This window comes from Anas platyrhynchos, chromosome 11 (assembly GCF_047663525.1).
Source record: "Anas platyrhynchos isolate ZD024472 breed Pekin duck chromosome 11, IASCAAS_PekinDuck_T2T, whole genome shotgun sequence".
Lineage (NCBI taxonomy): Eukaryota > Metazoa > Chordata > Aves > Anseriformes > Anatidae > Anas > Anas platyrhynchos.
This window is the reverse complement of record NC_092597.1, coordinates 13886406-13901002: the sequence shown is the minus strand read 5'-3', so window position 1 is coordinate 13901002 and position 14597 is coordinate 13886406. Positions and strand designations below refer to the sequence as shown.

Genomic DNA, 14597 nt, shown 5'->3' with positions numbered 1-14597 from the left:
GTATTTCTCCAGAGTCCTGTACCAGCCTGAACCAATTTTTTGGACTCTGCTGGGTTGTGGGCTGATCCAGAGTATGGTGGAGCTGCACTTGGCTGCACTTTTTTCCCCCACTGAGAAGGTGCAGGCACACTTTTCTTTTGGAGGGGAGCCACTTAGTCCCTCAAAAGGGAAAAAAATAACAAACGAAAGCAGGACATCTGGCTAATGCTTTTCAGGGCATGTGCTGTCAAAGATGGACTGAGGGGAAGCAGGATGTATCAGCTAGTTTCACTTCCTTTTTTTTTTCTTTTTTCTTTTTTTTTTTTTAATTCTGCAAGGGGCAAGCTACAGCACATGGCCTCATGGGGGCTGTTCTGTCACGCCTCAAGCTCAACAAGAATTTGATGGCATTACCCAAAATGGTGATACTGCAGGAGCTATGCTGCACAGCTGGGCAGCCTGCTTTAATTTTATGAAGCAGCTGTTGTGATTCCTTGGTCCTCCTAGATCAAGGAGGATCTGATTAGCGCAGAGCTCACACCTGAACAAGGATTCTTGGCTACCTGGTGTGTGTGGTTTATTGCACTTGCTCTCATGGGTGAAGATTCACTGAGGCTTGCATATGCCAAGGCATCACATACTGAAGGTTTACCTGATCTTGGCTTACTTCACAGCCTTTTCTGTTATATTTGCACTTTCTGTGATGAACACAGAGAAGAGAACCTGCCATATTCAAACCTCTGGCTTTCTGCTTTGCTTGAAACTATGTTTTACTCAGACAGATTGTTCACTACAAGGGGCATGCTCTCCTAGCCTCGGATTGGAATCAGTCAGGAACTGCTAGCTGACTGGGAATTTCTATCCAGCAGGAAAGGTGTGCAGGCGGGGCACTGGTCTTACCCAGGGCTCGCTGTCCATCTCCTTCCAGACCCTTTGTTCAACCCAACAGTCTCTCAGGTGAAGGAGGCAGATGGAGACCTTGGGGTCTCCACTGGGGTGTTGGTGGTGGGTTACATGTTCCCTATCCAGGAAAATCCTGTGTGAGTACAAAGATGGGTTCAGGACCTGGGAAGATGGGGGGGTTCTGAGGAGCTGTACTCTGCAGGAGCAAGGGGAACCCTCGGGAGCATTCAAACCAGGATGTCACACCTGGGTGGCTGTACAAAACACACGTCACCCAGCCTGGGACAACAGAGCTCGCCCAAGCCACTGCAGAGCTGAGCTTGCAAAGTCAACCATGCTCTGAAGATCATCCATCCCCACCAGTGGTAGAAGATGGTTTGGGAAGGAAGACAAGGTTGGGAATTCCCCTCCAGAGACCCCTGTGGAGCAGCACAGCCTGCTGCAAGAACCCAAGGTGGCTTGAGACACATAGATGGTGTTCTGGCCTCCTCTGATTCAGGGGGAGCCACCAGGTACCTGCCACCACCCTGGCTTCCCCTTTACTGGCTGCAACAGCATCACAGGGTGATGGCTGGGTGTCTTGCACCAACAGGAAAACCTCCTCCTAATTAAGAAATTGGCTCCGCACAAGCTGAAAACGCTATGGCACAGGTGGTGCAAGAAGACCACATTGCTGAAGGAAACATCCAACAACATCATGCTGCACTAGGGAAGTCATTGCCCTGATTGCATCTGTGGGCTTTTTGTGGTATTACTTAGGAATTATTTTGTCAGCATACTCAAAAATCCCCTTTCTGGGGAGTATGACGCATGACAGTCCCAAAGGCTGGTGAATTTTGGGATCATTTCTAGAAAAAAGTTCTCTGTTTGAGGGGGGTCCAGCCGGGGGGGTGGGTGGTGGTCCAGAGATATCTGGGATGTACTTGCACTACTGCTGCAGTTTTTTCAGTGCAAGTTCCTAGGAGATGGAATTGTTGAGGGATATCTTGGCAAGTATGAAGCATGAAACAAGCCTCATTTGTGCTTTATGAATTACAAGCAGTTTTGCTGAAAGCAAGCTGTTTCCCAGATCAACCAAGTATGTGTTTTTAGAACGGGTTACTTCTTCAATGTCATGTCACCTTAGAGTCTCTGACACTTCACCATTTCCTGCATGACAGGGAGAAAAAAACAAAGGGCTCAGGTAAAAGAGGAGGGGAAAAATCTTTCAAAACACAGCTGAATATAGACGTCCTCCAGGAAAAGTGAAACACCAAACAGAAAAGTGAAAAACCAAACAGAAGAGATGCTGGTGCACCTCCAAATGCTTATCTTTACGTCTTCAGATTGTGTAAAAAAATGATGAAAAATGAGTATGAATCAAAGACCAAGGCTTTCTGCTTCACCTTTCACTATGTCTGATGCATCACTTGCCTGTTTGGGGCACATTCAGCTCTGTTCAGGTTTCCAGAGGTGTCACCAGCCGGGCTACGTCATGGAGCATTTCTGGAGGACATGCTGGTCAAGCCTTATACATAAACCTACCTCAGCTGGTTAAAAAGTCCCACTTGACCCACCTGTGTGCCTAACTGAAACCACCCTGAGCTATTTTGGGGCTACAGAGGCACTCAGAGCCCTCAGCAGGTCCCTCCCTGCCTGACTCCCCTCAGCGTTTCCCGCCACCGCCATTGCCCCTCAGGCTCCTGCCTCAGGGCTTCTCCACCATGTTCCGGGGCCGCCGTGCCTGGTTCTCCCGCAGCGTCCAGCCCGGCCCTCAGCAGCTGTGGGGTGAGCCCTCAGTGGGGCAGGGACCCCCTCTGAGGAGCCCAGGATGGGTCACGAGGAGACCCATGGCTGTGGGGCCCATAATGGGGCCTGGTCTGGGACACCCCGGGTGCACTGGGGTGTGAGGGGACATGTTTGGGGTGCAGTGATGTGTCAGGGTGTGGGGACAAGGGGTAGGTAGTGCCCCACTGGTGTGTGTGGGGACACGTTCGGGTGGTGGGGGGACGCACTGGGATGAGGGGACACATTGGGATGTTTTGGGGTGTGGGGACACATTGGGGTGTGTGGGGATACACTGAGGGTCTCGGGGCATGTTGGGGTGTGTGGGGGCTGTCTTGGGGTGCAGGGGGACACATTGGAGGGATGGGGGCACACTGAGGTATGGGGATGCAGTAGTTTGTTGGGGGGGGCAACATGGTGGACAGGGCACACTGGGCTGTGGGTGAACACATTGGGGTATGTGGGGACATCTTGAAGGTGTGTGTGGACATGGAGTGTGTGGGGGGACACAGTGGGAGGTGTGTGGAAATGTGTTGGGGTGTGTGGAAATTCTTTGGTGTTGGGGGTGTGTATTTAATGCAATGTGGGGACAAATTGGGTTCTGACGATGTCTTGGGGTGTGTGGGCACACACTGGGTTGCCTCCTGTCATCCTCACCTCTGTTCTTCCTCCTGCAGTGGCTGGCGGGGGGCTGCTCACCCGCTGGCAGGATGCTGACTACCTCTTCAGCAGCGATGCCGCCCACCCTGACACCCTCAGGTTGTTCCTCTCCCCAGCTTCCCCCCCCCCCCCCCCCCCCGCTGCCACCTCCTCCATTTAATGGGTGTAAACATCCTCTGCAGGTCAGGGGGGTGTTCTGGAAGTGCCTTGTACAGTTCCTGCTGCAGTCTGCTGGGGTTTTACTCTTAGTCTGCTCTGACACAGAGCTCATGCATGTGAAAATCTGCACTTACAATAAACTGTGTCTAGAGCTATCCCAAACAAAACATAAAATGGCTGTGAAAATAATGCAGCTTTCCATGCATGAGGCTGGCTTCAACCCAGCACTGGGGACGGTGTTGTGAGAAAAGGACGGTGCTGATACTGGCATAGCTTTTTGTGTGGGAAGCAGAGCAAGGTAGGAGCTGATAAAACTGCATTCACACTCCAAGTAGTACTAGCAAAAATAAAACCCACCTACACTTAGCGCAGGTACAAGACCTCTGCACAGAACCAAACTCATAAAAGCTTTTAATTGTGTAAATTGAAGTAATGGTGCTGCTTTGTTCTTGCTACCTTTGACCTGACATGCTAGAAAAGCACAGGGTCTAAAACAGAGCTGACACCATCCCCAAGGCCATGGGGTAAACAAGGAAGTAACCACAAGCAAAAAAAAAAAAAAAAAAAAAAAAAAAAAAAGCCAGGGCGGAACTTTGTGACAGTAAGCCTGGAGACGAGAATAACCCAGCCGGAAAAGGGTTGAATTGATATTTTCCTTCTGTTTGATATAAAAATAATAGAGCTTGACAATGTTTTTACAGGAGAACTACAGAAGTAAGAGATTATTCAGGATCTTCCTCCACCTAGTGAATAGCTGTGTAACTTATCACGCAAATATATTTATGTGAAAGGGAACGGTTTCTCCTGATCCTCTGCACCAGGCTTTCCTAGTGGCTGAAATAAGCAGGTTGTTTTAACACATTATTACTTAGAACTGGCTTAGATTTTGTAAGCCTTCAGACACCGAGGCCAGCTTTGGGAGTGGAATCCAGCAGATCCTTAAACAGAGCCCTTCCTTCAGCCACAGCATTCCTGGCACATCCTGATAGAGCAGGACGTTGCTGGTAGAGTCTCAGAAAATAACAGCTTTTCCTTGGGTACTTTTTCACCCTGCAAAAAGGCAAAAACATCCAAGCAGGTCAGTTTTAATGACAACACACATCCTTTTACACTTGTTTTACCCAAAGCTGCCCCCTAGCCCTGTATCTCCAGATTGATCGAAGCCAAAGCTATTCCTGTTCTGCTTTTATTTCAGGCTTACCTTCAGGAACCATTCTTTTTCAGAATACATGAGAGCCGGGAGTACTTGGATGGCAGAGCTACAGTTTTCCATTCCTGCTACCTCTCTGCATGGGCAAACACCAGTGAAGAAATGAAGGAGTCAGTGGTTCTGGGCCACTTCGTTTTGCCTCCTGCCTGCCTGCAAGAAGGTGAGGGAGAACATCAGGTGGGTGCTGCGCTCTGTATTCCCCAGTACACACAGGGGTGCCAACTGGCATCAATCCTTGGTCCCCTGTGCCCTGAGGGTGGGGGATTTCCTTCTGCTGGGAGCAATTCTTCCTCCCTGAGGCTGAGGAATTAATGCTCCATCTATTATACTGTGTTAGGGAGCAATGCCACTCAGTGAGCTCCTGCACCACTGGGCAGTCTTATTTCGTGCTTTTACGGTCATTTACTTTTGTTCATGGCAGAAATCAGAAGAAAAATTGGTGGCTTTATTTGGGAGCAGATGGATGATTCCCTTGCAGAGCAGGTAAGATGAGAAATACATACTGCAGGAGGTGGTGTAAAAATCAGTTGTAGCAACTGGTTTTCGTCCCGGACCCTCAACCCAAATACAGGATGAAATGTTCTTGCACTTGTGCTGCATGTATCCCTCTCAGTGTGACAACCCAGGGACAAAACACTGGGACATGCAGGAGGGATTTTTTCTCTTGCCCATGCAGGCACCCAGTCTGTACATTCTAGGGACTGCCTGTTGCTGAGGTCCGAGTCCAGCCCTTTTGGTGCAGCATTTTCTTTCCCCATGACAATTCCTACTGTGTGCTGTCTTCTTGAAGGGATTTCTCAGTACTTTTGAATCAAAATTCATCATCATCTTTATAACTTTATTGTAAAATATGCTGGAAATCAGAATTTCTAAAACTGCCTCAAGGCAAATGGACTCAGGGCACAATTCTAAACTAAATCTGTGCTGACACCAGCAGAGACCTAATGAAGATCTTCAACCTAATGAAGATCTGCCGGACGAAGCAGAGATGGTGAGAAAAGACTGCAAGCAAGATGTGAGGGAGGATGTACAGAACCTGTCTGAAAGGTATTTCTGGCCTCGATAGTAGGATTTGGATATGTCCTTGCCTTTCAGAAGATATCCAACATGAAGGAAATAACATCTTTCTCCCCTAATACAGCAGTGAAGAAAACCCAGGCTCAAGAGCATCAACCCAGGGGGAATTTTCATACCATGCACTTAAGGAGTACCCAATGAATAACATGGTGACAGGTAACATATAGCATAGGTAGGTTTGTAATAAGTGGAAAATATGCCCAAAAACAGCTGTGGGTGCTGATGAAGCCATACTCACCCCTTAGGATTGCTCTTTCCCCCTTTACTCTTGCTGGACTCAAAAATGGCTACGGGTTTCACCTGAAAGATTGTCATTTTTTGTCAACACTGCTCATTTCTGATGGGAACTGCTTATTGCTCATTGTCCTAATTTGCGTGGCATGTGCAAATATCAGAAGAGGTGCAGCAGTTGTGTCAGGTAAGAAGGTTGAGCTTCCTGGGTGGTAGATCAGAGCTGTTTCCCTAGACATTATCTGACACCAATTTCCAGTCATTAGAAACTTGAGAGCGCAACCAGCCTTTGCTGTAATTCCGAGGGCACAGCTGGAATTGGTCCCCTCCCCTCAGCACTGCTCATTTTCCATAGTTCTAATTTCAGCTGAGAAATGAGAAATTAGGTAGCTCAAAAGCTCCCGAAGTGAGACTGGCACTTTCCATTCCCAGGCTACACCTCTGCTCGTGACATGAAGAAGTACGTCGGAGAGCTACGCGATTTCATTCCTGGCACCTCAGGTTACACAGCATACTGGATTCAAAACGAAATCAAAGTTTACTCTGATGTGAAAACTAAAATGAAAAGAAAATTGTAAGTAGCAGGAGGTTGTTCTCATCAAAAGCTTAACAGAGTGCTGCCAAAATGCTGTCAGCCCGGTACGGCAACTCAGTTCTGTTTAGCAACATCCCATGGTTAGATTCTCTGATGCCTTACTTACTTTTCTGCAGACTGATGGTTATTTTTACTGTCAGTCTGTGTTCTCACCGTGTTTTAGTTAAACAGTGAAGAGAGTGGTGGTATTGAGCTGAGAATTCTGTGTTAAATCTCTGTGGTGTTTGAGGGGATTCATAACTTAGCTCTTTGGTTCACCCTGACTACAGCTCAGCATGTTCAGTGTACATTTAAACACCTGGCTAAGTTTGTTGTAAACATTTTATTCCTATTTAAATTCCACAGAACACGTAAATATAGACGAATCTCTGAAAGACCAAATCCTTTGCCTTTTTATTTGTATGAAGTACTTAAGAGGGTCATCCTGTGACTGTGTGTTGGAAGAACACGCAGAGCAAAGGAAGTGGCTTCTCATCACAGCCCCTCCTGTAGGATGCAGTGCCCCATCAGACTGCGTGGCCGCCACCATCACAGTGGGCCTGGGACCCCCAGTACAAACACGGAGCCTTGTGGGTTTGTGTGGGTTTTGAGCACAGGCCCTAAACATCCCCTCAGTAAAACCCACCTCAGTCATGGGTCCAAGTGCTGCAGGTGGTTGTGCCAAGACCCCTCGCCTCACCAGGGGTGCCCAGGGCAGCGTGACCACAGGTTGTGGTGCTGGATGATGCCAACAGCCACGGCAGGGACTTGCAGGTCCTCTGCCTGTGCACAGAGAATGGGAGGAGCCTTGGGGGTGAAGGCCACAGCTCTGCCATGCCTGCTGCACCCTGGGGACATCGTTAGTGGTGGGGTGTCTTGCTGGGGATTTCAGGTCTTGTCTCCACGGGGGAGCTTCCACCCCCAGTGCTCTGCTCAGCCCAATTTGTTCCCCTCATAGAAATAAAATCCGGCTTCTCCCTCTTTCATTTAAGCACTAAAAAGTCACAAATGCGGTTATAAAAGGCAACTTTTATTCTGGCACAGCACGGCCCTGACAGCTACCCACTCACAAGCAGCACAGCACAAAGCTGGGAGGTGCTGATGGTGAGGACACACCACGCTCGCCCTCTCCTGGCTGTGCGCCACCATCCTGAGAGCAGCAAGCACGCATGCCTGCAGGAAAACCTGTAAAATAACAGCTTTGCACCTCATGCCCAAGGAAAGACCCCCAAAAGGCGCTCACAAATGTGAAGGTGTCAAGTCCTCTTCACACAGTGAAGCCTTAGATGTGATATCCCGAGAGAAACTGCCCTCCCCTCCTCACCCCTGCGCGCACAGGCTTCGAAAGACCAAGCAGTCCGAGTTGGTTTCCCACGTTTATTGGAAAAGTGACATAACAGCGACCGCCTCAGAGAGCTCCTCGGGGTGTTTTGAAGTTCATCCCCACCGTGGGCTGTGTGACCTGCAGGTTGGACAGGCTGCCAAAGTCCTGGAAAAGAGACCGGGGTCAGTCACCGCGCTGCCGGCCCTAACCCTGCTGAGGGAGGAGGCAAATCCCTCCCAGCAACACCAGGCAAATAAATCCCTCCCAGCGAGTACGGCTCAAGCTACTCACCAGAAGCTTCAGCATTTCCTTGGTGTCTGGGTCCACTTCGATGATCTCCTGATCGAGGGCAGAGACCTGGGGACAGAAGCGAGGCAGTGGTTGGGCAGTGCTGCGTGGCCCAGCAAGGAAGCCCCAGGGGCCAAGTCCACGCTGCCACCACGACGTCCCCACCCAGCACGGCCCAGCAGCATCCTCCTCGTGAGCCCTGCTGACCAGCACGGTGAGCAGCTCCAGTGCCCTCACCGGTATGAGCCAGGAGGACCCCAACCAAAACACTGTGGAACCATCTCAGTTCCACTCTCCAGAACCCAAACCTTGGCCTCTGTGTGCCCCCTTCCACAGAAAGCTACGTTACACCGGTACCTTGCTATGAAACAATGAGTAACCCACGTTCAGCTCCCACAGCTGCAGCACCAATGCTCCTTTGCTGCTCAGGAAGAGCTGAGCTTCAGGGTGACTTCTTCCACCAGCACCACCCCACCCGGCCTTTGAAAGGCAGCAGGTGTAAAACACCCCCGCTGTTTCCCCCAGAGCTCTGCTATCTGCAGGGAGCTGCAGGAGGCAGCTCTGCAGGTCAGCACAGCTCTGGTCACACCTGAAATTTGGGGGACGTGAGAGCACGTGGAGCTGCTGGTATTTCCTGAGTCATTTCTGGATGCCAGGAGTGAGGAGTCACACCAAGCTGTGGCACCGGGCTCATCACCCCACCTGGGGCTACAGAACTACCTGTTCTTCCCCAACCCAGACTTTGAACATCAATAAAATCAACCTTCCACATAACCAACCCCTGCACCGATTTTGGAGGGCTGAAGAGCAGAGATAATGGTCAGACTGACCACTTCTTGCACAGCACGGAAGGTAACAGCACTACAAGCAGCTGAGTAAGGAGATGTGGAAGAGCAGCGAGGAGCGGCTTGTCCGAATGCTACAGGGTTTGGGAGGGACAGGAGCAAACCCACCAAACACGGGAAACGCTTTCAGGATTCCTCTCCCTGCACTATCAATGACCAGGCCACGCACCAGACCTTGATCACTTTCGAATGCAGGTTCAGGAAAAGGGACCGGGGCGGGCACTTCTGCGCGAGGACCACCAGAGCTACGTGTAGGCAACGCGCCACCCGTACGGAGCTCGGGGTCTTGGTGGTGCCCCTCCACCAAACAGGATTTTACCGACTGCCTCTGGGGTTTTACCAACCACCTCTCTTTAGCGACATCTACTGCACAGCCGGCTTTAGGCCGCTCTGAAACATTTTTCTATGTCACGTTATTTCTTTCCTCATTTAAAGCGAGGAAAATGGAGGATGGGTACCACCTTCTGACCAGCAGCAGAGCTGAAACACAGGAAGTCAGCTGCTCTTCTCATCCCACGCCACTGAGTTTTTGAGGGAAAGCCCTCAGACAGGAGCCCAGAATCTGCTCCAGCTCTCCTCCTTTGACCCAAGCCCTCCTCAGTTCCTCCTCAACGATGTTTAAAGACTTTTGGGGCCAGTAACAAGAAAACACTGCATCTGGGTGCTCTTTAGCACCCCTGTGATAGAAGGCACCCCAGGCAGGATGGGCAGGCCCCACAGTGTCCGTGTGGGAAGACGGCCGCGACCTCAGCGCTCACCTCTGGGACGTAGTTGTCCCTCCTCTCCCTCTCCTCCTCCTGGAGTTTGATGGAGATGCCTCTGACGGGGCCCCTCTGGATCCGCTTCATCAGGTGGGTGACATACCTGTGGGACACGGGGCTGCCTGGGGGACACACCGCACACTGCGGGGGCCCCGGCACCTCCGAGAGCACCGGGCACGGGGGAAGCGAGGGAAAACGTGCAGGAAAAAGGAAAATAGATAGGGAAAAGGGGAGAACGCGCAGGAAAAAGGGAAAATATATAGGAAAAAGGTGTAGGGGAAGGGAAAGCATATAGAAAAAAGGGGAAAACGTGTAGGAAAAGGGAAAACATGAAAAGAAGGAAAGCATATAGGAAAAAGGGAAAACATGCAGGAAAAAGGAGAGTGTGTGAGAAAAATGGGAAATGTATAGGGAAAACGGGAAAACATGTAGGAAAAAGGAAAACGCGTAGAAAAAAAGGAAAGCATATAGGAAGAAGGGGAAAACGCGTAGGAAAAGGGAAAACGCGCCGGAGCAGCCTCACCCCGCGATCTTGTTGCGCAGCTTCTTGCTGGGGATGATGGCGATCTCCTCGCACACCCGCTTGTTGGTGTGGAAGTCGTTGCCCAGCCGCGTGTAGTACTTCTCGATGATGACCCGCGCCGCCTTCTTCACCGTCTTCGTCCTAACGCGTCCCTAAGGGGGGGGGAGGCACCGCTCGCTGCCGCCGCAGGCCCCGCTCCCCCCAGCCACCCTCCGCCCGCTACCCCCGGGGTCCCGCGGCTTCCACCCCGCTCCCCGCAGCTCCCCGGGGCCGGCCGAGGGCAGCGGGGCCGCGGATGGCGGCGGATGAAGGAGGATTGGGGCGGATGGGGCCGGCACTCACCATGTCGGCGGCGGCCGCGCAGAGAGAGAGAGGGCGCAGGGGAGGGCGGGAGGCGCCTGGGGACGCCGGGAGCGGGCGGCGCCCACAGCGCCCCCTGGCGGCCCGGAGGAGCTGGGCGGAGCTTCAGTAAAGGGGAGTGGCTTGGGGGTGTGGCCACGCCCCCAGGGCTCCCCCGGGTCCCCACGCCCGCCCCAGCGCCTCCCCTGTGTCCCCTCTCACCTCGCCCCCCAGGGAGCCCACCCCACTCTTCACCCCAAAACACTTCGTTGCCCCTGGTCACAGCCCTGCTGTGTCCCCCCCCCAAGCCCCTCAGGTGACAGCTCACCCATCCCCAAGCAGCAAAGAGGAAGCGCACAAGATTCATTATTTTTTTTGCTGCAACGTGTTTATTATGTGCCAAAAACTACACCACAGCTTACTCCACGCATCTGTAGGAGAGTGCAGTCTTGCCTGCATATACTACAATGAGGTAGAGACTTCACACACAGCTTCACGAAAACCCACAAAGAGCAGCTGGGATATGCAACAATGCAACATCAGCTCAGCAGGAAAGAGGGAGAAATTATGACACTGGTTCTTTGGCACACAGCTTCCGATAGAGGGGAAAGTAAAAAAAAAAAATAACTATAAAGTTCTCAAATCCCAGCAGCATTTCAGTCGACTGCACCGTTACTTCATACATTTCTTAAACAAAAGGAAAAGTACTTGTCCCCTCTAAGAGAAAGGGCTCCTATGAACCTTCATCTGTCCACCGAAACGCAGCCCTTTTTTAGCTAGTTACAAAAGAAAAGTAAGTCCTGTGACTTTGTGATTAAAAACCTCTATCAACCCCCCTTAAGTGCAACTTAAAAAAGTGCAACAAACTATTTAAAACTATATACAGCAGCTCAGAGATCGTTTATCCGGTCCAGTTTCAAATCCAAAAATCCTGTCCTGTTCTGTTGCAAACACCTCGATTTACAACTTTCCACCAGCAGCCCCCAGACACAAATTGCAATAATGTTAAAAGCTGCCAGGAAAGAAAAATCTCTCGTTTCAAACGACTTAAAAACTGTTTAAGAGTGTAAAAAGGAACTGGTAAAAACCCTCGAGCGTAAAATATGAAATATGATTTGGTTTAAATGAAGAGCAAAGTCTCCTTGTTGTTACAGTAAAAAACGCCAGCTGAACATTCAGTTTATGCCGTTCAGATGGGGGTTAAATGAATGGAAAGGCACTGTATGGCAACTGCAAAAAAATGGAGCCAATGAGACCTGCATTATTACCATCAGTATTGCAAGGAATGTAAAAAAGCGCCTTTAATAAATAAAAAACCTAGGTGAAGGCATCTGCATAAACACCTTCTCAACACGCGGCCCTTTTTGCTTCTCGTCAGCAAACTAGGAACCAAAGTCTGGGAACTGCAGAATCACTTGAGGGGTGCTCCCCCCCTCAAAAACCCCAAACAAAACCCGACAAAATTCACTGTGCATTAGTGCAGAAACAAAAAGACCAGCAAGTGCAAACGTGAATGTAAGATTTCCCCATTAGTCCTCAGGAAGCGCGTTCCCAGCCTGGGTCTGGCACCAGCAGGCACGCTCGTGCGCTCTCCACTTGGCAGGTTAACAAAAGGACTTTCTCCTGCGCCCGCGGCGGCCCCCGAGCCCCGGCGACCGCTTTAGCTGGAGTCTCTGTTCTTCTGGTTGCGCATCAGCGGGCGGTGGTGACGCAGGACCTCCATGGAGTGCTGCCAGTGCCAGCAGGAGCGACAGAAGTACTTGAAGCAGATCTGTGGGGAGAGCAGAGGGCAGTGCCACCGGTCAGGGCAGGCAGACACAGTGCACGGCAGCCCGCGGGCTGGCAGCCCCCTCCCTGGTCTCACTGCCCACAGCAATGCAGCAGCTCTGAGGGCTGCTCGAGCAGAGGGAGGGAATTCCAGCAATGCTGCCAGAGGGCTCTGCCAGCGCTCGCTGCTCTCCCACTCCCACCTCCTCCCGGTGAGGTGGAGCAGAGCATGCTGCTGCTGCTGCTCCATCTCCCATTGAGACTCCAACAGGGAGCTGCTGGACTCCAGCCCAGCTCCTTCAGCAGTGAGCAGAGGTCAGCCAGCGTCCTCTACATTTTGAGCAGCCTCAGGGCAGCAGTGGAAGGCTGCCTCCGCCCCCGTGAGCAGCAGGAGGGCTCCACCACCTCCAGAGCTCTTGCTTCAACACTTCGTCCTCCCCAGCAGGGGAGCCTGGACAACAGGGAACCCCGAACACCGCAGCCACGAGGAGTGGAGCCTGCTCCTCCCTAAGGAAGTCCCTGCATGGGGCTGCCAGGAGCAGGAATGGCACCAAGGGAAAGCATTACCTGGTCTCTGCAGAAGAAAGGGCCAGGCTGAGCGCTGCAGACTTGGCACATGGAGTCCTCCAGGTATGGGTCAATCTGAACCTGCGCAAGAAACCAGGAAGTTGGCACAAAGCCGTGGCTCTGGGCAGCCCCAGCAGGGCCACACCACGCAGGTCACCAGCACCCCTCACAGGGACACAGGGCAGGCTGTGCTGGTCGGGGTGCTCCCAGCAGCATCGCCCATCACACACATACACAAGTCCAGCTCCCTGGGCTGCCCCAAAGCCCCTCCCGCCAGCTCCTCACCTTTTTAGTAAACTTGGTAGTTTTGATTTCCACAAAGGCAGCGGTCACCGCCTTCAGGTAACTGCGCTGGTTGTTAAAGGTGACACGGCCAGACCCTAGAAGAAGACAGACCACAAGCATTACACCAAGCCTGCACCCTGAGGCAGGAGCCAGGGGAAGATGAGGAGCCCCACACACCACCCGCCTCCTCCACCAGGCAGGCACAGCAGAAAGGATTTTCCACACCTGCATGAGCTCTGGGGCCAGGACAGGAGGAGCAGGAGCAGCAAGCTCCACGCCTGCACCTGAAATAAGCCAGTGCCGAGACAGCTCAGCAGCTTTTATTTTAAGCCTCCCACTCATCCCAGAGTCTTGCTTTTTTGCATCTTCACTGCCAGTCAGCAGTGCTCCTGCACCACTCATTTCCAGCAGAGTTTTCTTATGCTACAGAAAACCCTATCTGTGCTCACCTACGAGTTTCCTTTCTTGGAGTAATAAGAGCTTTGGCTGTTACACGATGCTCCTGCGTGCTGGCAGCTAGAGCTGAAGGCAGCAGGGATGGGCACAGCGCAAAGTGCCACCCAGAACACATTTACGTTGTCCCCTCAGCACCCAGCCAGCATCACGGGACAGAGGCTGGGAGACCCGGATCTGTTCTGGGGCACAGAGATCACATCTGGGGACTCTTCCTCTCTACAAGGGTCACTTCCAGCTCTCAGTGGGATCTCTTGGGACTGTCCCCAAAAGCCACTTCAGCAGTGCCACGAGCACACCCCAAACCCAGGCCCTGGGCACCCAGCTTTGACCAGAAAAGCTAGGAAGCTGTCCATGGACAGCAATGAGCAGCAGGCAGCTCAGCACTAGCCAACTGAAGTTGTTCCTGCCTGGTGACAATCAAGAGACTCACAGTCCCTTCCAGAACACAGGGCTCACTGCAGCCTTCCCATAGCTTGAGTCTGGAAAACTGCTCCTGATGGTCTGTTGCAGTGTTTTTCCACACAGACTAGCATCTTCAGTGCTAAGGTCAGCAGCCAGCAGGCTTGAGTGTGCCCCAACACCGTAACAGCCACAGCTGTCCCTTCTCTGGGGATGGAAGAGCTCAAGCAGCATCTAAGGATCATTAGCAGCTGACTGTCTGTGCACAGCACTGAACCAAGGCAGAAAACCCTTCAGCAACACTTGAAGAGGCATTAAAAACCTTGAGCTGCTGCAGAATAATCTGGGAACTGGAAGGTGCCAGGCACATCATCTCTGCCAGCACCCCCAAGGCTTGTCTCGCATCCCTGCAGCCAGGAGGTGAGGAACACTGCTGGTGGAAGAAGCTGGCTGGACATCTGCTCCCAGAGAGGTGGAGGCAGATGG

General features: G+C 51.9%; 3 protein-coding genes and 1 non-coding gene across 14 annotated transcripts in view; 1 reads left to right on the top strand and 3 right to left on the bottom strand.

The window, feature by feature from the left end:
- Positions 1-123: 123 nt before the first annotated feature.
- TERB2 (telomere repeat binding bouquet formation protein 2) lies at positions 124-7377 on the top strand. 3 transcript variants are annotated; one of them, XM_027466546.3, is made up of 7 exons: positions 124-2649; positions 3324-3405; positions 4690-4835; positions 5097-5158; positions 5610-5722; positions 5817-5908; positions 6416-7377. In XM_027466546.3, exons 1-7 carry the CDS (start codon positions 2586-2588, stop codon positions 6559-6561), a joined length of 705 nt encoding a protein of 234 aa, XP_027322347.1. In that variant the 5' UTR covers positions 124-2585; the 3' UTR covers positions 6562-7377. The 3 variants fall into 3 exon arrangements, with proteins under 3 accessions (XP_027322347.1, XP_071899349.1, XP_071899348.1); XM_072043248.1 differs by lacking the exon at positions 124-2649 and adding an exon at positions 2672-2819 and having other exon boundaries at positions 5613-5722; XM_072043247.1 differs by lacking the exon at positions 124-2649 and adding an exon at positions 2672-2819.
- A 543-nt stretch (positions 7378-7920) lies between these two features.
- RPS17 (ribosomal protein S17) lies at positions 7921-10789 on the bottom strand. Its single transcript, XM_027466552.3, has 5 exons — positions 10641-10789; positions 10299-10450; positions 9773-9878; positions 8173-8238; positions 7921-8046 (listed from the first exon to the last, which is right to left on the bottom strand). Exons 1-5 carry the CDS (start codon positions 10641-10643, stop codon positions 7966-7968), a joined length of 408 nt encoding a protein of 135 aa, XP_027322353.1. The 5' UTR covers positions 10644-10789; the 3' UTR covers positions 7921-7965.
- Positions 9079-9211, bottom strand: LOC113844915 (small nucleolar RNA SNORA71). The gene has a single exon (XR_003499944.1). It is a non-coding gene; the product is annotated as a small nucleolar RNA SNORA71 (small nucleolar RNA).
- Positions 10790-11003: 214 nt separating the features above from the next.
- The window catches only part of CPEB1 (cytoplasmic polyadenylation element binding protein 1), a 35169-nt gene continuing 31575 nt past the window's right edge, over positions 11004-14597 (bottom strand). For all 9 annotated transcript variants that reach the window (XM_072043307.1, XM_072043309.1, XM_072043314.1 and 6 more), the window contains 3 exons: positions 13257-13351; positions 12972-13052; positions 11004-12408 (listed from right to left, as the gene is read on the bottom strand). In XM_072043307.1, the coding sequence (XP_071899408.1) occupies positions 12298-12408; positions 12972-13052; positions 13257-13351 (287 nt within the window). In that variant the 3' untranslated portion in view covers positions 11004-12297. The remainder of the gene's footprint in view (positions 12409-12971; positions 13053-13256; positions 13352-14597) is intronic.